Source organism: Acyrthosiphon pisum, chromosome A1, assembly GCF_005508785.2.
Source record: "Acyrthosiphon pisum isolate AL4f chromosome A1, pea_aphid_22Mar2018_4r6ur, whole genome shotgun sequence".
Classification (NCBI taxonomy): Eukaryota; Metazoa; Arthropoda; class Insecta; order Hemiptera; family Aphididae; genus Acyrthosiphon; species Acyrthosiphon pisum.
In genome coordinates, this window is record NC_042494.1 from 104,080,622 (window position 1) to 104,103,158 (window position 22,537).

At 27.3% G+C, this 22,537-nt stretch overlaps 1 protein-coding gene across 1 annotated transcript in view; it reads right to left on the reverse strand.

Annotated features, from left to right (window-relative positions):
• Positions 1 to 2,375: 2,375 nt before the first annotated feature.
• The window catches only part of LOC100161162 (carbonic anhydrase 2), a 28,221-nt gene continuing 8,059 nt past the window's right edge, over positions 2,376 to 22,537 (reverse strand). Inside the window, 6 exon segments of the mRNA NM_001293458.1 lie at positions 2,376 to 2,744; positions 8,881 to 8,987; positions 9,200 to 9,317; positions 10,021 to 10,116; positions 10,687 to 10,805; positions 11,281 to 11,481. Of these exon segments, the coding sequence (NP_001280387.1) occupies positions 2,604 to 2,744; positions 8,881 to 8,987; positions 9,200 to 9,317; positions 10,021 to 10,116; positions 10,687 to 10,805; positions 11,281 to 11,481 (782 nt within the window). The 3' untranslated portion in view covers positions 2,376 to 2,603.

The window sequence follows — 22,537 nt, forward strand, 5'->3', positions numbered from 1 at the left end:
ATTACTTAATTTGCATTTTACATCAATGCAATTTAATATAACATATGAACCTATTTTAATTATAATTTCTTGCAGCCAAGAACTATTGGAGATTAAACAATAACAATAGAACAACCAATCCATATTTAAATAAATTTAAAAATATATGAATCGAGTTATATTATATTATATACAAAAACAATCCATTCTACTGTATACGTGGGGAACAGAACACAGTCACACGCGATTTAATGAATTAAAAAACAGTCTTGTCTAATTCTGAATTACGACCAGTTCGGTAAAATAAAAATTGTTTCCGTCCATTCAACAAAATGTGTGCAGTGACCACATAAACACGATGTCATATACATGGGCACCTCTGTACAATATAATACATTACGATTATTTGCACGACGGATAAAATGTATAATTCAAAAAATTATAATTTTATGGTGTAAGTAATACAAGACGTGTACTACGCTATAGTGTTACACTGTGAAATGATATTTATGAATTCATAAAAACTTATGGATTTTAATGTTTTGTATTTTATTCGAGAGTTACGCGTTTGGTTCTTGTGCAGTTGTGCCATACTATTATAATTAAACGGTTTCCTATTATTATTATTGTACACACGTCTCTGAAGAATATCTTACCAAGGTACTAGAATAATAAATAGAGTAAGTTGTACTGGTAGAGCATAACTTTAAACGATATTGATTTAAAAATGTATAAATTCATCTTCATTTAGCATTAATTGAACTTTATAAAGTACAATACGCATTAATGAAAAATAATCAACCGTGTTTTCAAGTTACAATATTGATGTCTTCAAAATAAAGTGTCTTCGTTACCTACAAATATAAAAATGTTTATCGACGACATTAATACTTTAGTCGTTGCAATTTGAATTATTTCCTTTAGATGTTAGTAAGTATATTTTAATTTATATTGCAATTAACTAATTCATAATCTTCCATAGTTCATTTTTTCTAAGAACTACAAAATAAGTTTATCTTTAGGTTATTTATTTTTGATTAATGTAAGACTTTATTTTATTGAAAGTTACTTTAAATTTTTATAAATAGGTAGATATTGACCTTTTTATTTTTAAACACAATTTCATTGGTCGTGGTTTCAATATTTCTTGTAACAGAAAAAAAAAAACTGAAATTACAATCGAAGATCATGTACTTCGATAACTTTGTCTTTGTAAGGTCGCTTTATATTTTATACGTATCTACATTGACAAATACTTTTGTTCGATCGCAAAGTACGATATGCATTGTCTATTTCAAAGGCATTGTACGGCCTCTGTATGTAAGTAGTAACCATGCACATGGTCAATATACAAGGTTCCCGATGAAGGCACGATTTATTTTTTTACTTCAATTAATTATAATATTGTATTATAAAAATCAATAAATAAGCCATATCAGTTGTCGAGACTAATTTATATACTAGTCATAACTATTGAGTAGACGATTATATTATTATTATAATAGTAAATGCCAAGATGGTTAATAAGTCACAATTGTGACAATAGTGACAATTACTTTAAAGTAATTGTTACATTTTAATCTAGGTCAATAAACTTAGTTTTTTTGTTTAGAGGAAACAATGTATACACAATTAATTGTACTACATCAGTTTTCAATTATCTAGTTTGTATGATCATGCTCAATTTTAAAACAAAGAAGTCTTCTGAATACGTTCTTCTTTCTTTTTTTTTACAACTAAGTCAAGTCAACAGCAGTGTGTAAAATATAAATAACAACTATACTATAACTAATATATAGTTTGTTATTATTGTTATTTACAAAATCATTATTCATTGTGTTTGAAAAATGTTAAGTTGAAACTTTAGAATTGCTGAGTTAACTATTATAATGTGTTTCATTGTTTGCCGTCGTGGTTGAATTTTTTTTTAGGATAAAAAAATTCCAAAGATATTAATACGAAAAAAATAATCAGTAAATCACGTGAAATAAATAAATCAAAACACTGTATATTTGTATTTAAAAAACTATTCAGTAATTTCATTCAAAATATACATACCGTGTATTACACAATCTTATTAGAATAATAAAATATTATAATATAGATAAATCGTATAATAAATCGTATTACAGAATGATAGAAAAAAATTAATATAATTTAAAAAAAAACAACACTCTCAATAACGTTATATTACGATTACGAAAAATAAAATGTTAAGGTGGACCCACTTGTTAGTTATATAATGCGTATAATATCATATAGGTATCTATATAATATATTTAATTAAAAATATATTAATTATAATAAATTGATAATTAAAATAGAAAAAAATTATAAAATCGCGTTGCGAAGTATCAATATAATAATAATAACAAAAATAATGATAATGACGTTCGTCGATTGTGCATATTATTATATTATATTTAAAAACGCGTAAAAAAAAAATAAAAGGAAAAATTGTTTAAAATAAATCGTTCCGTATACATTAGCTTCCGGTGGTGCTGGTGGTGGCGGTGGTTTGTTGCTGAGGCCGTCAGTCGGGCTTGTGTATCGCGATGGCGGCCAATAATATAATTAAACAATAAATACAAAATATAATAATATGCTTGTCCGACATGGTCGTCTCACATGGCACCGCACTCTCTGAGCACTCTGTTGCCAAGTGGCAGTGGCGGCCTGTAGTTGTTGACCAGCGGGGGTCCTCCGTGCGCTTCAGAGCAACATTCTTCGGGCGTCCATGTCCTCATGCTTCGGAACGCGTTCAGCTGCGAACGGAAACGTAAGTGTTTAGAAACAGAGAAAAACTCAAAAACTTGTGCACAAGTTCGAGAGAATAGGAAAAAATTTAAAAATGTCCCAAGAGTTAGGATTTTCTACTTGCGCAATAACCGGGAATATCACCCCCCCCCCGCCCGCGGGTACCGATTAAATGTTTTCAACTACTATTATTGAAAATGTGTAAAGATAAATTCAAGTTCACCGAAATATTTTTAGGCATCAATAGATATGTTATTAAGCCGATACAAATATAATATTTTCATTGTTTAAAACTATATTAAACATTTAAGCTATAGTTGGTGGAGATCAGCATTTAAAGATGTAACAAGTGTATTGAATGATTTTGTAGAAGGTTCAAGGATTTAGTGTCGTCTCTGGATGTTGTTGTTTGTATGTTAATTATATATATTGTGAGTATTTGAAAAATATGTATTCGACTGTGACGAGTGTAACTTAAGCTGGGCATAGCATATTTAAGTGGAAATCTTCCTTAGCCAATTGGTCCAACGATATTATTTCACAATAAATTAATGACAATTACGCATATTATTAGTATATTAAGTTCATTAGCAGTCAAAATTCTGTAATAGTAGCAAATTAATTTTGGCTCTCAAATGAGAAAAAAATTATAGGATTAATTTAGTTTGAAATATAATTGTACTTATTGTTTTTTACAAACCCAGTGAATAAGTGATGGATTGATCAATGGATTTAATTTATTTTTGCTTGTCAAAAATAGCGTTGGTGTAATTTATGTATTTTTAGTAAAAACAATTGTAATATTGCAGGAACTAGTACACAAAAAAAGTACAAACGATGGATTTGACAACCACCCACCTACCCAAGTAATATGTAGGTATAACCATGCCCGAAAGTTCAATGATGTCTCACCAAATATTTTGGTTCACTTTTGGTGAAAACGTTATAACGAAAATTCCATCACGATTACGAACAATAAGTAATTGTATCCACCCAAAAATCATAGATCAACCCATGTTAAAATATTAATTGGGAATAAAAAAGGTTATTAGTAAAACCAAACAAGGTGAAGTTCTTCAAGTATTAAAATAAGCTACGCATCCTCGTCGTAGCTATATATCCGTAAATTGTGGCAAGGGGAGCTCGGTAGAGATAAGCTGCTCCCTTGACCGTATCAAGCCCTACAAGATATTTTCATACTTCATATTATCTAGAATCTAGGACATAAAGATATATTATAATCATTGTATTTATAAGTTACGTAACCCTTGGTCAATTTTTTTTTTTAACAATAGAGAACCTGTTTGGTTGTTGGGAACTTGGGACTCCATTCACATAATGCAATACTGCTGCACAAACAGCAACATAAATTACAAAATGAAAAAAAAGTTCACATCGGTCTCTATTATTTTTAGGGCTAGGAAAATAAAGCACCAAAAACCTACAACGGAATTAGAAAATTGCCAATAATACTACAAAAAAAAGCATTTTAACCAAGAAAATGCTACTAAAAAAAAAAATATTTTTAATATCAAAAATTAATTTATTAACACATTTGTATATGTTCACACTAAGTAATTCTTAGAACAACTAAGCATAGTTTATAAATATTGAAAAAAATAAATTAAAAACTGTTTTATTAAATGTCGATAAATGTCAACGTATTACGTAACCCAATACCCCCACTCGGTAATTAGGTACTTTGACAAAATCTAAGAATCTATTTTCAGAAATATTTTCCGATAAGGCCATAATATTTCACTACGAAATAACGAAATAAGTATATATAATAATACAATTAAAAGAAATTAATAAATAATAATTTAGATAAATATGGACGTAAATGTTCTAAAAATGTTAAATATGCGTATAGTTAACAAAAACTAATTAAAAAGCTAATAAACTGACAAAAAAGTACCAAAAAAGCATTTATTTACAAATATCATAAGAAAATGCAAAAAAAGCAAAGTCAAAATTGCATATTTGAACTCTGTGATGAATGAATCAAATATTGTTTTTGATTAGCTATGTTTTGTAGTACTATGAAAGAAAATGCAAATGCTACAAAATCCTAGTCCTAATTATTATTATTATCATTATTACAAAGATGTAGTTTATAGATTTTTTTTAATTTGTATTCGCTACTAGCTGAGTAAAAATTGGAATATGTGGTAACAGTGGTTAAATATTAAACATGTTATTTTATCTTTAGTTTGGAAGATAATAAAAAATATCATTTTTAAGTATGGCCCTATCTTTCTTTAATAGTAATTGTCATCACTTTTATCTCTTTATAATGTTCAGTCGTGTTTTTAAATGTTAAATTACACATTGTTGTCACTGCACATTTTTATAACACGACAATAATTAAAAGCCAATTTTATATTTTTTTAATTGCATAATTTATGTGGTTGTTAACCATAAAATACTTTGAAAAAAGACTATGTCTAAGATAGTTAAATTTTATTTGTATTGAGAAGTATACTACTTCTTCATTTTAAACATCTACCTAGTAAATAGGTTTTTATCAGCAGCAGTACCTAATTTATTTTCTATCTACCATGACGCTAATAACTTTATCAAAGCGATTGAACATTTTAATCCTTTGTAAATAAATGGGATCCGCTATAGATGTACACGCTAATTTATAATAAATTGCATAATTGCATTTTATATACCGATTCCACCGGCCGTTACTGGTTAAATAAAAGCTGTTGGAGTATTTTTTTTAACGTATATATTAATCATAATTTGAAACTAGTATGGGTTATCATGTATACGAAGAGTTTATATGAGGGATACAAAACAAACGATATAATATATTATATAGTATGTGTATAATATATAGGTACTATATAAATACTATCAATTCACAATTGATATTATTTCAAATTAATTTGTACGTCTTCTTGTTACACAGATTACACTACAGCATTGTCAATTGAGTTCAGTTTTGATCGATTATCTATTGTACGCGCATTTCGCAATTAGCTAATGTATTAACAATGTGTAATTTCTAACGTTATTGACCTTGTTCGGCTGATAAATATGAAATGGTTAAGACGTGTAAAAAAAATTATAAGTAGATGATAGGTATACATAACATAAAAGCAATAAGATTATAGTATAAGGTATCCTATATCAGTAGTTAGCAGTACTTGTCTCAGTAATGTCTTAATGACACGACCTACACACACACACACACACACACACACACACACACACATATTACATAGAACCTGCTTGAAAGTTGAACTCGAACATGAATTTATTTTTAATAAAACCTTTTTTTTAAATAGTAAACAGTATGATTACAGATTAAAATAATATACTGTATGAGTGGTATTATTATGTTTACCTGTATTATGCATTTTTCGAAGAATATAATTTATCACATGACACTGCAATGAGCAAGGTATTATTGACCTTACTCGGCACAGCAGTGTTGATATTGACAACTAGTACCTAACACACATAACTTGACCTTTTAACCACAAACTACATTTTATAAGAAGGCGTAAGAAATTAGACAATCGAATCGCAATGATTAAAGTATGGAAGAAATTTAATTAAAATTATAAGAGCAACTATTATAGCACATAATTAATACATAATTCGTTTTAGTTTGTATTTAAATTGCAAAATTTACAAAAAGTTACAAATAACGTTTATTATTTATTTATCAATTTCTAAAACATAACTCGTCATCAACAGTGTATTTTATATAAATAGCTGAGGATATCATTTATCTGTTGGGACACATAAGCACGTCGACAATTCGTGATGAATTGATGGCTGATTATCTATTTGGACATGAATGAACACGTTTAACTTTTAAACGCCTTAAACCTTGAGTCCTATAAACTGAAATTACGATTTGGATAAATGATAAATTGGTTTATTTGTTTTGCAAATTCATTTCAGTTTCATTTCACGCATTAAAATATTAATTTAAACAACAACAAATAAAAACTAATTAAAGCAAAAATCCAAAGTATTTCTTAATAACTTACTAATGTCTAATCAACGAATATTTAATATTATAAAATATAATGCATGTTGAAGTGGTTTTAATTAATGTTTAATTTTCGTATATATACGCATAGCCAATTAATTTCCTGTGACATTGGCTCAATCTCGATGACTAAAAACATAGCAACGTTTTGAATAATGTGCTGACATACAACACATTATACTTATCAAAATTTAGAAGTTTAAATAGCTGCTTTATTACGATATGGTATATTATTTCAATATTTAAAATGGATTAGGCTATGACGCTATATGTAATAAAATATATGTTTAATGTTATCTTTACAGGAGGTATTTATCAGAATTTTATTATTATAAGGATGTTTAAATAATAACCGATATTCATTAAATATTTTTAAAGATAAATTATGATTAAAACCAAATTTAGTTAAAGTACCTAATTAACAACAGAAAGAACTTAGCATTATTAACTCTAATAAATATGTTTTAAAAATACATACCTAGTAATAATTCCACGAGGAGGCAATTAAAATTATTTTATTCATAAACTCATAAGTCATAACTAATGAATTAATGAAGTACATCATTCTTTAAATTATTTTAAAAACAGGCAGATATTAAAAACTCAAATGAAAAAAAATATATATGTTAATACCTACTAAATATTTATATTTAAAATTAAAATTTTTATATGTATGTAAGTTAATTTATTAATTTAAATATATATAATATTATATATGTTTTGAAATCAATAGGTATTGCTTGTGTAATATTATTAAGCCTTACCTACTTCATTATCCAATGTAATTTATAAATTTAAAAAAATATTATTACCTACCTGTTTTAATAGTTTAACATAACCAACAACTAACAATTTTGCTATATAAATATCAATTTTAGATAAGGTATATTAAAAATTAAGATAATTTTGGCCTTATTATTCTAGTCTTCATATTATTTATTCATACATTCTTATTCATCATAATTCATAATACACATACACCCTTTTATATAATATATGTCATTTCTTTTTTTACAATAATAATATTAATAAATATTTTAGGAATCAATATTAAATCAATATTAAACTTAAAAAAAAAATTATTTAGGTGAATACACATTATATAATTTACATAATCAATCAATAAATGGTTAATTAAATTATAATAGGTATACAAATAGCTTCACTCGGAATCATTTTTAGAATGGTAGATGATCGTTTTCAATTTTAATATGCGAGTAATTTACCTCGTATATCAATTAATTTACAGAAAGTTTAAATTAAATTTAAAAAAAATATTATGATTAATACAAATATTTTAAATAGATTAATAATATTATTAGGACATAACACTAATCATATTAATAAAAGCTAAGTTTTAGTTTTAAAAATATTTTTCTACATTAAAATATATATACCTTCAGAAAAATTAAAAGTTTTAGGGGATGTTCAAGATAATTTTTACTGAGGTTAACTTCAACTATAATACAAATAATGATATAAATAATATGCCGATAGACCAACGAATATTAAATTAACTTTATTTATGACGCAAGATAAAATATAATAGTAAATAATAAATAAATAATTACTGTAACTAAATTGTACCTAACTATAATAAAAGTTTAAAACATTATGATAAACTCTTGACGCGTACGTCACGTCCATTCAACTTGAAGAGTAAGTTAATATATTTTAATCTAGTCTACGTTGTGTACCTATTATCGCACATTAAGTAGCGTGCCAGCATGATGAATATACTATAAAATATTATGACTAGTGATATCAGTACTATTATTGAACGTTGATAATTAATTTAACATACCATCAATATTGATATTAGTTATTAAAACGCACTTAATAACTGGTAAATCATTAAATATTTAGATGTAAATATATTATATAGGTATAGACTATAGAAGAGGATGCCAAGGATGGATGTATGTAGTACAGCAAGAACTAGTGAGGTTGGAAGTGATTGACTGGGAGGAAATATGGATTAAAAAAACTTAAATGACAATGGTGGCAGCTACAACTTTTACAGAGTTATGAGGCCTATATGATTCTGATGATAATGTATAGCTTTTATAAATTGACTATTGTCTATTACCAAGTTATAATAAAATGTATATAATATTTAATGTAATTACTTGTTTTTCGGAGACTTCTAAGGGGCTCTTGAACATGATCCAGGTGACGCATTCTGAACATGGTGGAGTTGTCAGAGAACCATGATATGTCCAGTAAGTCTTGTCCTCTGAAAGTGAAGTATGCAAACAATATTATGCAAAAGCATATTGGCATAGTGTTCATGTTTATGTGTGGGTACCTGGGTGAATACTGTTCGTGAGTATATGGTTTTATTTTTCAAACAATAATTACCATGATCATCAAAATGTGTATTATATATATGTGTTTTATTGATATTCAAGAGTTATTAATATTAATTAAGGGAAAATCATTAATTACCAGGCAACAAATTTGTTGGATCAATGGAATTGGTTATTTCAGCAGTTTGATTCCGTAAGGCAACCTGTGGAATCAATGAAACAATTTTTTCCAATTCATCGTGAGTTTCGGTTCCAGCCTAAAAAAAATCAATACAACCACAGACAAACACGATTATTAATACTGTATACAAGTATATTATTATAATATGGCACATCATTAAAATATTATAAATGATAATAATTTAACAATAATAATCCAAAACTATATAAGAAGGGATTTTGTCCCAGATTCGATAACACTCAATGTATCTGTCTTCTATGACAGACAAGATATACTGTGAGGTACTCACGCGGAGTCATAAACAGACCCAATCATCAGGAGTTTGCACGGTATTCTATTTGGAGGACCCGTTAAAAATTTCTAATTTCCCCGACTTGGACCGATCTATAACTAGACAGGTACAAGTGTTTTAAAGACCAATCAACAGATTAATCCTATACATTGGTGGCTGAAGTTGATCCGTTTCAATGTATCTAATCAATGCTAGTAAAAATTAAAAAAAAAAATAAACAATAACAAGTATCTAAATACTACCATGTCATGTATTTACAAATATGTTAGATCAGCCCCAGACTCGGCACCATAACTATAAATTGGCATAAACAAAGTACAGAAACCAACAGAAAACGTAAGACATATTATGTTTTTATAATAGAGCCGAGAGTGGACTAGTCCTACATAATATATTTAACCAGTTTCGCCTTTAAACCATGCATAACCTTTGAGGAAATTCTCAATTGTGTACCTAGATAGCACATCGTGTGGATTATTTTAAATACCTGTAAGAACACTCCAAGTACTGCCAAACCATCTGGATGTGCAATGGCTTCGGTGAACGAATTATACTTATCACAATTCCAGTGGACCAAGTGTAACTGAAACATTAAAAGTTCATAAATTAATAGGTACGTTCAACTGACAACATCTGATCAAAATAGGTTTTAAGTAAAAGTGTTGAGTTATATAACGAAATGTTATCTACCGCAACGATTGAATTTGATCTCATGTCGCGAAATTATTGCAGTACCAATATGTAAACGACTACGCACCATGGAATATTATCAATAGAAAAAATATCAAATATCATAAATATCATAAAAATATCAATAGAGAAATAGACAATAATAGCAAATGACTAATGAAAATAAACACGCGTATAAAAACAATGGTTTCAACATAACAAGTGAATATAACAATACAACTCGAAAGGGAAACACGCAGAGGCCCATAACGGGGAATCTATTGAGTAGGTAAGGAAAATAAATCGCTCATCATTCATCAACGGTGTACAGGGTCGTTTGAGCACAAGAATAGGACGGCCTATTATTATTGTATTCGTAAAATATAATATCATGTATCCAAGAGTTATAATAATATTATTGTCTTTAGTGCAATATGGATTAAGATGTAAAAATAAAATTTTTTAAATCTTGAAATACACTTACCTCGCCCGCATAAGGAATTCCATCAACAGTGTGTTCTGATCCTTTGGCGCTGCTACACCCCCAGTGGCAATGAAACTGTTCCAATTTGTACTTATGTCCCAGTGGACCACCAGAGAGTTCTAAAAAAAGTTAAACATTTTCGTAAGAAAACTCAACCTCAAGAATTTTTCATCCTAAATACAAAGTAGAACTGTTACATTTCATACTAAAACATTTCGATCTCAACTAACTAACTTGACATTTACGGAACAAATTTAATTAGTAATTGGTTCTTTCAATGTTTAATAATCTGCCGTAACATACAATTTACCTAACGATGTACGTCTTTAAATTATATTCAATTTCTCATCTGTAAGTTGGACGATTATGAATATTGTTTTATCAATAAAGGCGGTATTGTAATATTATTTAACTAATATATTATTGCTATGGCAAAAAAAAAAATTTACAGTTATTGTTGAAACGTGAATTGCTAATAATTTTAGTACAAGCATTACACAGCGAAATGTAGATAGGTATAGTACTACCTACTATTATTTTTTTTTCAAAAACATTATTTTCAATGCGGTAAAAATATATGACAATTAAAAATACCTGATCCTTCACCGCCGGTAGCATCCACTTTCCAACCATATCCGGTGTTGATAATTTTTGTGCACATTTCAGGGCAGTAGTTCCAGTACAAAGGTTTACAGTTTAAGGTCATGTCGTTGGTAGATTTCGAAGTTTCGATGTTAACTGGTGATTGTAACAAACCGCCGGCTTGTGGAAAGAATTTTGGCCAGACCGATGGTCCTAGAACAAGAAAATTAATTTTTAACAATTAACAAAGGAATAACGAATTTTTTTTATTAAATTATATGCCTATTACTGGTTTTCAAAAAATACAAAATATGATATTATACATAACACAATGTCACAATCAAAGATAATTTATTCTATGCAATGTAGAGAACAAATTTTGTAACTTAAATTCTGAGTATTATGACTAAACGTTAGTCCCTACACTAAACGTAATCATTTGTTTTTCATTACCTACTATTAATGTTCATGTTGCTAGTTGCTAGAATAATGACCTGTGGGCGCATTTAAAATAATATGTTAAACTCGTTTCATTCTTAATAATTTTTTTTAATTATCATACAAAGACGTATTATTTATGTAGGTATTGCATCAAAATAAAAACAAAATGTTTGATGTTATGATATCGACAAAACCGGTAAGTACACTTCACACTGTGAAGTGTACTTAAGTGCACACTGGTTTTAACTCAGAGGGGGGAGTGAGAGGGCTATTTGTTTTTCACTATTAGGTACTTATAATTGCATTCTTTAAGAATTAACGATTTTAATTTTTAACCTTATCAAGACGTACTTACCTATCTTAAAGATTTAAGATAAATAATTACCTGGATGGATAGTATTTAAAAACGGCCCAATTTTAAATTATAAATTAATTAATTTTAAATTATTTTGTTAGCATGTAGGTATCCATAGTTCAGTAATTTACAGACAAATAGGCAGACGAATCAAAGAAAAAAAAATCATTCTGAAATTAATAATACGATACCTTTGCGGTCGACGGTCGTATCAACTCATTAACGAGCAATAATATTAAATTTTGTTACCCAACCGTGAAAGTTATTAAACTTATTTTATCAAAACTATCTTGCTTTCCGTTTAAATCCTTTGTAATAATATGTTAAATACTTCTCCAAACCAGACGATTTGTCGGTTTACACTTAAAGTAATGAAAATAACAAATTACAATAAATACCTAAGTTATACTAATATCAATCTACATAAAAATACATAATAATATAGTAAGCAAAAGGTTTCATCAATATTACTCGTAGTTCATTATGAGAAAAAAAATAAATAATAAATTTCTCCAATTTCATAAACAATAATATTTACACAGTCCACAACTACTGCAAAATATACATTTTTCGAAATCTATACATTTTTTTTTTCTATAATATACCTATATATATATATATATATATAATATGTGTGTGTATATAAAATGGGGGGTTTAAAAACAATTTAACGGATGATTGAAACAACGAGCGATGTTATTACGAGTAATTTAGTGTACACAAAATCAATCAATTCTAAAACACAAGAAAGTAAAAATATAAAAATTAATTATGTTTGTAATTTGTATATACCCAATATGTTCAAAATAATTATCCATTATTGTATATTTTTAACTAGCAGTCACATTGTAGCATTATTTAAAAACCTTTACCAAAATATGACCATGCGTTTGCGATAATTTAAACTCAGTTTAACTCGAAACAACCGATTTGGAACAAAGAATCGTAACACAGCAATAGTTCACAGAAACATAATGAGAACAACAACAACGTATGCGACAAACTTAGGATAGGTAATTTAGTGCTTAATTTCTCGCTTCCTCAATTAATATACTTTTTGAAAATGGCCAATGGGCAATGATATTAATTAATATACGACGTGCGACGTCAGCCTTGACATTTTGTCAGATGGACATTTAATTTCAAAATAGTAAAAGTCATAACTAATATCAATAGAACCAAAAGTTAATTGCAGACGTCAAGAAAATATTGTATTCGCATCTTCACATTTCGCCCGTTTTCCTATGAATATCGAATTGCATAACACGTACTAAAAACCATTAAAATTTATTAATTTGTTTTGATACATTTAAACGAAATATTGTTTACACTTTTTACGAATACCGAACAACTATAATTTGCAAACTTATTTTCTAGTGAGATTATAACTATTTGTTTTTTTTTTTTTTAATTTGTAGAATAAAAAACCCCGCATCATGATTAATATCGTATTTTGACGTACGATTATAATAACTGGTTACCGGAGACAGGTAGAGCGGTGCGAACTGCGAAGCATAATATGGGTACACTGCCTGTGGCCTCGCAAATTGTTTGGCTTTCACGCCGACTCATTGTGCCCGCGGTATTCAAATTGCAATCCAAAAATCATTGAGCCAACCACAGGGCAACGTACAATAATTCAAGACGTAAAAGAAGAATTATGTATGCGGTGAACATGCGTAGGCATGACGTATGAACGTAGGTAACTAGATAATATGGTATGATCTACAGCTATATAATTAAGGGAACGCAAAAAAAAATGTTCCCTTGTCAAAGTTGTGTGTGTAGTGTGTACGATGGAAATTTGTTTTTCGCTAGTTGATCTAACGACAATTTAATGATACACATTAATACATTATTTATAATAATATCACCTATGTCCTATATACAAACTTTTTATTTTGGCCGCAACAACTAAACACCCCACTCAGGACCCCCCCCCCAGGTTTTAAAACTAAATAATTAAACTGTTTCAAAAAAACCACATCGCGTCGATCATCTTTTAAAATTTATCGAACACTGCACAGTTCGCCAGGATTGAAACTACGGGATGTGATTCGTGTGTCAAAACAGTACAAGTCACATGGGTGTAACTCGGGTACAAAAGTTGCGGCGATAATATAATAATAATAATATGTCGATGGATAGATGGCCGACAGCGATTCTGATCACGATCTGAACACGTGGGATACACCAATATAGAACTACGACTGAGTAAAACGCTTCTGAGAAATTCCGTGAAATGTGGGCAATTATCGAAAGCACCCGAGTGCGATGGTCAGTGTTATAAATTATAATTATATACCTATCACAGATGATTACGATTTAAACGATATGCCAAATCGGCTCTATTATACGCCGCCGAGGTTTTGTTGTTTCATGCACACGAGAAGGTGTTAAAAACGCTATTCATGCCTTAATATTATAGATAGATGTGTAGGTAGGTAATATTTTACTGAAAAGTGAAAATAGAACATTGCGTATTCTGTATTGTATGGTTGATGACTGGATTGACTTGTACGATTTATGAAAGAAATAAAACATAATTTATTAATGATTTATTATGCCCGTTTTAGAATTGAAACAATCGTCACCCCTTATAACTAAACCCCACGACGTGTACCTTTATATTTTTATTGACCTCTAATATATATAATTAATTGTCCTTACTCAGAGGAGTAACTTAGGAGTTAGGATCAACTTAATTCGAAGTCCTATACTGCAATCTATATACCTCATATCATTGATTATGAATTATTTACAATCAATGCTCATATCCATCCACCTACAAATAATCCAGTTGTCTGACATCTCCTTGATGAAATCTACAGTTGTATTTTTTCTTTTCTGAAGAATTTTCTATACATAATGTTTAATATGTTTTCATTTTCGATTCTTCATTTACATAGCTTATATTGTTTACTTGAAAAGTATCAGATACTTTTAAGTAGGTATTCCGTGTCGTTTGAGATGTTATGTTATTTAAGAAATAATATTATTATAATAAATTTACAGAAATTAGAAAGTAATGATGTACAGTGTACATAATATTATAAGCTAACCACGAACTAAGGATATCCCATGCTGTACACAAACCATGTCATGTGACATATATATATATATATCTTACAATGTACCTAAACCTTTATATTATTTATAACATCTCAATAAACTGACCTTTATGAAATAAATATTATTTTGCTTAACAATTTTTTTAAATGCTAAAAATGCATTTTGGAATACAACCAATCTATTTAGACAGATAAATAAATAAATATTGTGAATTATAATATTATTTTTAATTTTTAAAATTTAACTTTCAGCGATTTGGCTATATAATGCTCTATTTTTAGCATTATATGAAATATTATAGATACATATTATCATAATATTATATTTGAGCGAAATTCAAAAATAATATAATATATTTCAAATTTCTCAGTTTCAGGAAATCGCCTTAATAAATTATAATAATATTACTAAAAAGTTTCGAATAGATTTGAAACACGATGAGAATATGAGATTAATATAATATACATTACTGACATAATAAAAACGACACAATTAGATAAACGTGGTTAATGGTTATAACTTATAATATATGGGGTTAAAAGTTAATTAAAAATGATAAACTCATTACTTAACTATATGCTCATAACGTGTTATTTAGTTAATTATTTTTTACGCATTAAATTCATGTCCATCATTATTACATTAGCATTATTCTAAAAGCAATTTCCGTCGATTTTTTAAAGTCATCTATAAAATACGAACTAAAACAAATAATATTACAAACAGAAAAAATAACAGTCTACAGAATCTTAACATTATTCGCATTATATGAGTTTAATAGAATTTAACAAAAATTAGTTAGGTATGTTTATATTATTAATTATTCTTCTATTTGCACATATGAAATGCACTTCGTTAACTGCTGTATGTTACTAAAATGTGTAATGAAGTACTGAAGGAGTATTTTGGGAATATTATATAAAGATAAAACCGTGATATAAAATAATAGGAATCTCTTTTTGAATAAATAAAAATTATTTTATGTTTATAATTTATAATTTTAAATTATTATACACTAATTGATTCTATTTAGATAAATTCAATCAAAAGAAGTTGGGCAAGTGGATACCGCTCTGGTGTACAGTAGCTGTGTCGAGTATGTCACTATATATACAATTATTATTGTATACAAAAAACGATTCTAAGAGGAGATAGTCTGTCAGCCTATGTCAAATACTCAAATATATTTCATGTAATGTATTTTGATATTGCTATTAAACAGTAACTTATTTTTCTATTAGTATTACGAAGGTTAATTTAATTTTTGTAATTAAATGTTGTCAACATTTTTACTTTAAACGCATCTTTAATGTGTTTTAATAAAATTAAAATTGTATTTTCTTATCACAAAATGATTTTAAATATTGTATAGGTATATTAATGAAGTCTATGAAAAATATTTATTTAGGTACAGAAGAATACAGCGATAATTATTTTTCAATATAATTAATAATTATTGCTTTTTAATTAGTTGAAACATATAGTGTTTAAAACGATTGTGATTGTTTTAGTTAATGATATTTTTAATAAAAATGAATGTAAATACACCTTCATTACAATATTGACAAAAAGTTTGATGTAAATATACTTTATTTAAAGTAGGTAAAGAATACAATGAACAACTTCTTCCTTAACACAAAACGTACTTATGTACTGAAGAAAAATACTAAAACAAAGTTTATAAAGCCACCTAAAGTCATTAAACACGAACTTTTAAAAGTTAATACAGGTATAAATGTTCACTTTCTAAATTACATAACTACGTTTAGAGTTTATAAAGACATCAATCAAAAAGATCCAAATTTAGCATAATATTATAAATCATAATTGTCATAGTTGCAAAATGTAATTTAAAAAAAGTTAATATCAATATTGTAATTTTTAAATTTATAATGATTTTAATTTATCATAATATAACAGTTTATATAGTCAAAATCATCACAAGAAATTCAATAATATAATTACACGATTAACTTATTCGCAAATCTGATTCGTGAGCAAATAATAATTATAAATACTAATAGTTATGTAATATTCATTCATAATTTTTAACTAATTTATGTTCATTCCACTGCAAATAAAAAATAGTTTATCTTACAAACGATCTCTACAACATAGAAGATATATAATATAGTCTCAAGAAAATCGATCGAGCGAATCGTAAATGAATTATCATCGAATGGTAAATTTGATGATGATGGCATAATTTGGGTTTATACGATTATTATTATTATTTCGTATAGCAACAACTATTATCACAATTAATAGACTTAAAAACTTTTTTCTTCCATTATATAATATATACATTGATGAATATTATGCTACCTTTTTTATTATTATTAAATGTTCTCCCGTTCCGGGCTATCGGACAGTCAAGGACAATTCAAAGTTATTATGAATGTTGTTATATATATATTTTTTATGTGTTATTTTATTTTTTTTCACGCAGGTATTGGTACATTATACTATCAAACAGTATTAGCTCCTATATAATATTATGTTACCTATTCTTATTATTCTTATTATTAAGTTTCCTATTATCTGTACAAGAATACGTCACATTATTTTATTATAGTCATACCAGTCATAATTAAAATTGTATATTATGTATAATAGTTTGATAATTTAAATTATTGTTAGCTCAAGGGCAGTCAGTACACAGGATTAAGTTTATGTCTAGTATATATTAATTAAAAATTAGGCAAATAAAAATATAATAACAAAGACTCAAAAATTAATAAAATAATTTTTACTCATATACCTAATATATTTTTGCTCAAAGTTCAAGTTATTATTAGTTTTCTTACTGAATGTTTTTAACATTTCAAATATTATGTAGGTACACACGGTATAACTACATAATCTAATATGGATTTTACTACACCGCGCCGTGTCATGCCATACGCACGTCATTCAAATAAACGTGTGTAGCGATGATATTGTGTCTTGTTTGATTGATTTACACTTTGATAACATTATTCTGGCAAGTAACAAAATTTTAAACAGTTATTGAACGAGTTTAATTTTTCAATTATTATTATTGTAGCCTGTAGGAATTAAAAACTGACGATATTAGTATTTTTATTCATAAACGCATACACAATTTTTAGAGAAACAGAATAAAAATATCGTCATATGGTCAAAATTAGGTACCTAGATTTATCGTTTTTATTATATTATAACTGGAAAACTATAAAAGAACGAAATTTATTTCCTAGGAAACGAAGTATTAATCTTACCTACGATACTTTTAAGTGTTCGAGCTGTAGTCTTCTTTGTTTGGCATTATTTAAGTATCTGCAATAATTATTAAACTAGTCGCGTTTAAACACACCTTTATTATTTTTAATATATTTCTGATAATTTATTTAATTTTATATAGTTATAAATTACAATAATAATTTAGATTTTAAAACATGTATTACAATAGTAATTTTTTATAATTTAATTTGTTCTCACATTTCTTAGATGTTATGTGTCTTAAACTATTTAAACTCATGAGAGATAGCAATTTACTCGAGAGCATTATCAATCCCACACGAACTATTCAATAATAAAATATCATCTCTACAGCTGAGAATTTATTTATCAATAAAATTATGTAGGTGCCAAATTCAGCCCACATAGGTACTTGCTAATTTTGTATGTTAAAGATAATGAATTACAGCTTTCTACACCACCCATATTCTGAAGAACATGCTGTTGTACTTATAAGAAAAATAAGACAACTATGTATCCATTTTTCATATTATATCATACTAATATTTACAAAAAATAATATATAGAAACTTAGTTTGTAAAATTAGAGGAATTTTGTAAAAACAATATTAACACATAGCTGTTATCTGGTTTAGTCACTTGTGTCAATAAATAAAAAAAAAAATGCAAATTGAAACCACATTTGTTAGTACGATCGAATTTCAATAGTCAATACTCATAATCAATTCAATTCCCAGAGAAATTAATTTTGCACCTAATGTGTACAGGATTATAATTTACTTGAATAACAAACAATATTTTTTTTATTACTTTATTTATCCTCCATGGAATTTTCAATAATCATAAGTCCTACCTATACCTAAGTCCCTACCTATACCTACATTTGTAAAAAATAATAATTCTTTTAATCCTCTACTCCAGTTGGTTTACACTTGTATTTTTTTTTTCAAAAAAACTTAAATAAATAACTTTTAGACTAAATTTAATTCGATAGCATGTACACAATTTAAATGACATTTATAGATACTCATCAATGAAAGCATACGAATATGATACATAATAATATAAACGACTATATTGAAACAAGGTAAAACACTACTAAGTCTCAGTTTTATAATGAATTATGAGTTGTTTTTTCTTATTTGTTTGAGGACTTGACATGACCCGAATGAATCTATTCGAAATTGAAGTAGGTCAGTTACTCTAATGGTTTTTTTCCGTCTACCGGATGAAAAGGATAAGTTTTATTTTTAAATTCCTTTGCACGACAATAAACAATATACGTATTTATTGGTATTATACAATTAAAAAAATAATACTTCTTAGTAAGTTATAACAATACCATAAGAGATAGAAGTATTTGATAACAAATAAATTGCATAACTTATAAGAAAAAAATTTAACTTTAAATGTAAAATAATGAGTAGGTATTTGATAAATAAATAGGTATATATTTCGTTGTGTCACAATGACATTAATGTTTAAAATTCAGCGATGCAAACATTTATTCAAACAGAATAATTTAATGGCGTTTTGAATTATAAATGATGAATCATAATTTTGATTCGTGTACAGTTAACAAAATATTATGGTTTGCTTAATGCTTATTTGTAGAAAGTAACAAGTTATTTGAACGAATACCAACAACAACTCCACGTAGATGAGTGATCAAAGGTTGATTTTACGACAGCGTTATTATAAATGCTGTGGTCGACTGAAAACCAAACATTCGATATTGCAATCTGTAAATGTACAGCCAGATGTACAACTTATTAAAAACGTGAAACTCACAACCGATCGATTTTATGTGTGGATATTATTTATAAAATATTTTTTTTTTTCAAATCTTGCACCTCCCGACAAATAGTCATCTTGTTTTTTTTTAAATACTGGATGGAGCCAAGATCATATTAGTTGTACTACAATTTAATAACAAATTATAACACATTTATTGGGGTACGTCTATCACCGGTTCTCATGTATTGAAGCGGAAATTTTGCTTCCATGTTCAACTCTGAGGGTGGTCCTAGTTAACAATTTGATCAAGGTTCAAATCTAGTTATTATTTGGTAGTAGAAGTTTCTAGGTGCTAAACTTGATCATTGGATATGTGAGGAAAAACTAAAATAAAACAACGGGAAAACAATAATATACTAATAAACACCAGTTTTAGAGAAAATCCCTTTTGTTTAGATAGTTTTGTTGTATTTCAGAAAGGAATAACCGTAAAGCATAGACCTATCAACTACTGGACAGCGCTTCCCACACAGCCCTGCACTTGGTTAATCCAGACGACATAACCGAGAGAGAAAACATAACATAATTTGCAGAGCATATGAGAGAGAAAAAACTTGTTTTGGGCTATGTTTTAGCACACTGTAACGGCCCAAAACATCTCTTTCCTTAACAATCCCTTCTGGTGATTTCTTTTTCTATACACTGTCCAATAGCTTATAGGTATATGCCGTAAAGACAATTTTGACCAGATATTTATATATTACCGTTTTTCTAGATAGATCAATACTTCCAAGATAATTTTCAAAATATTTCGGATTTTTTTTAGTTATTTTTTGATATTACAATTAATGTTCTACTTTTTAAAAAAATGTTTCGTAGATGTATGTTTGTCAAAAAGCATAAAAAATTTTCAAACTGATAAAATAGGATATTTAAACAAAAAATAAATCATTAAAACTTGATGCATTTCACATTCACGTATATAATTATTTTCTAGATGCCTAATACAATTTGCAAAATAATTAAGATTGATTAAAACCTATCTATACCACGAACTTATTTTCTCACCATTCTGCAATATGTCAGGCGTCGTTATTGACTTATAAATGATATTATGCAATATTTTTATCAAAAATTAATTAACCTAATTAAAAAAAACACTAAGATTATTATAAAATAAAATACCTATCCTTAGAAATTGTGTTCAGATATTTTACACTTGAATTACAGACACATGAATTACAGACTGCTGTGGTCTGGAATCGATTAAATATATTCAAATAAATCTGTTACAAATGAAACTTACTAAACAGCAGATCGAGTTACAACAAAAGCGAGTTACCCTGTTTTTTTAAAATTAACCACAGTTTTTTGTTATATAATTTATTATATATAAATATATATATGACCTTTTAGTATTTCACCAAAACAAGTGTGGTGAATTTAATATATTTGTTTTGAGGTACCTATTAATATTATATCATTAGTATAACACTGACCTTGTTCTATCAACAATAAAGAAGATTTTTATTTAGAGTAAAAAAAAATTATATAGCATTATGGATTATAGTTTTATTGATCGATTGGGTTTTAAGTCCTTGAATACACTGTACCTACTATTTTTTATTTTAAATTAAAAATAAAATATATCTCGTATGGCGAACACAATACAAGACAATATTTGTATGCATTTTCTTTCGCTACTATTTAAAACCTAATTTTGTTTGGTTATGGTATTGATTTTGTATTCAGCGACAGACATTAAATTACTACTCATTAATTTGATAACAAATATTCAAAATATATTTTATTTTTATATTTTCTACCAATAAAAACAGTGCACATACGAGCGCACAAATGAGCCCAATCTATCACATGCATAATAATTAGTAAAACTTCCATTAAAAAAAAAAAAAACATTTTTCTAGCAATATAAAAAAATTATATCAAATCGGTATATTAAAAATAAATTTAACCAATTAACCGGAAATTTTACTCGTTAATTTAAAACTGAAATTTATATAAATGTTAGCGTTAAACGTATGCAAATACAATTAAGATCAAAAGAACAAGTTTGTTACCTAAACTTGTAGATCGTCTAAAATATGCATAATATAAAATTAAAATAAACTGCCTTGTTCAACATTTAGGGTTCTAGGCACTTGACAGATATTATGCATTTTACCTGTTCATAAAGTGTCCATATTGATGAAAAAAAAATTGAATACAATAATTGTAACTTGTAATGTTTGAATCAAACTTATAAGCAAGCAAAATGTATACGGTTTGTAAAAAAATAAATAGAGTCCTTTGACTTGAGATTAAAGGTCTTGCAAGAATATATATTTTTAATTAAAACTCATTAACATACAATAATGCATTTAAATTAAAATGTATGCTATGCTATGTTTAGTGCCCCGTGCCCGAATATGTTGAAACTTCTAA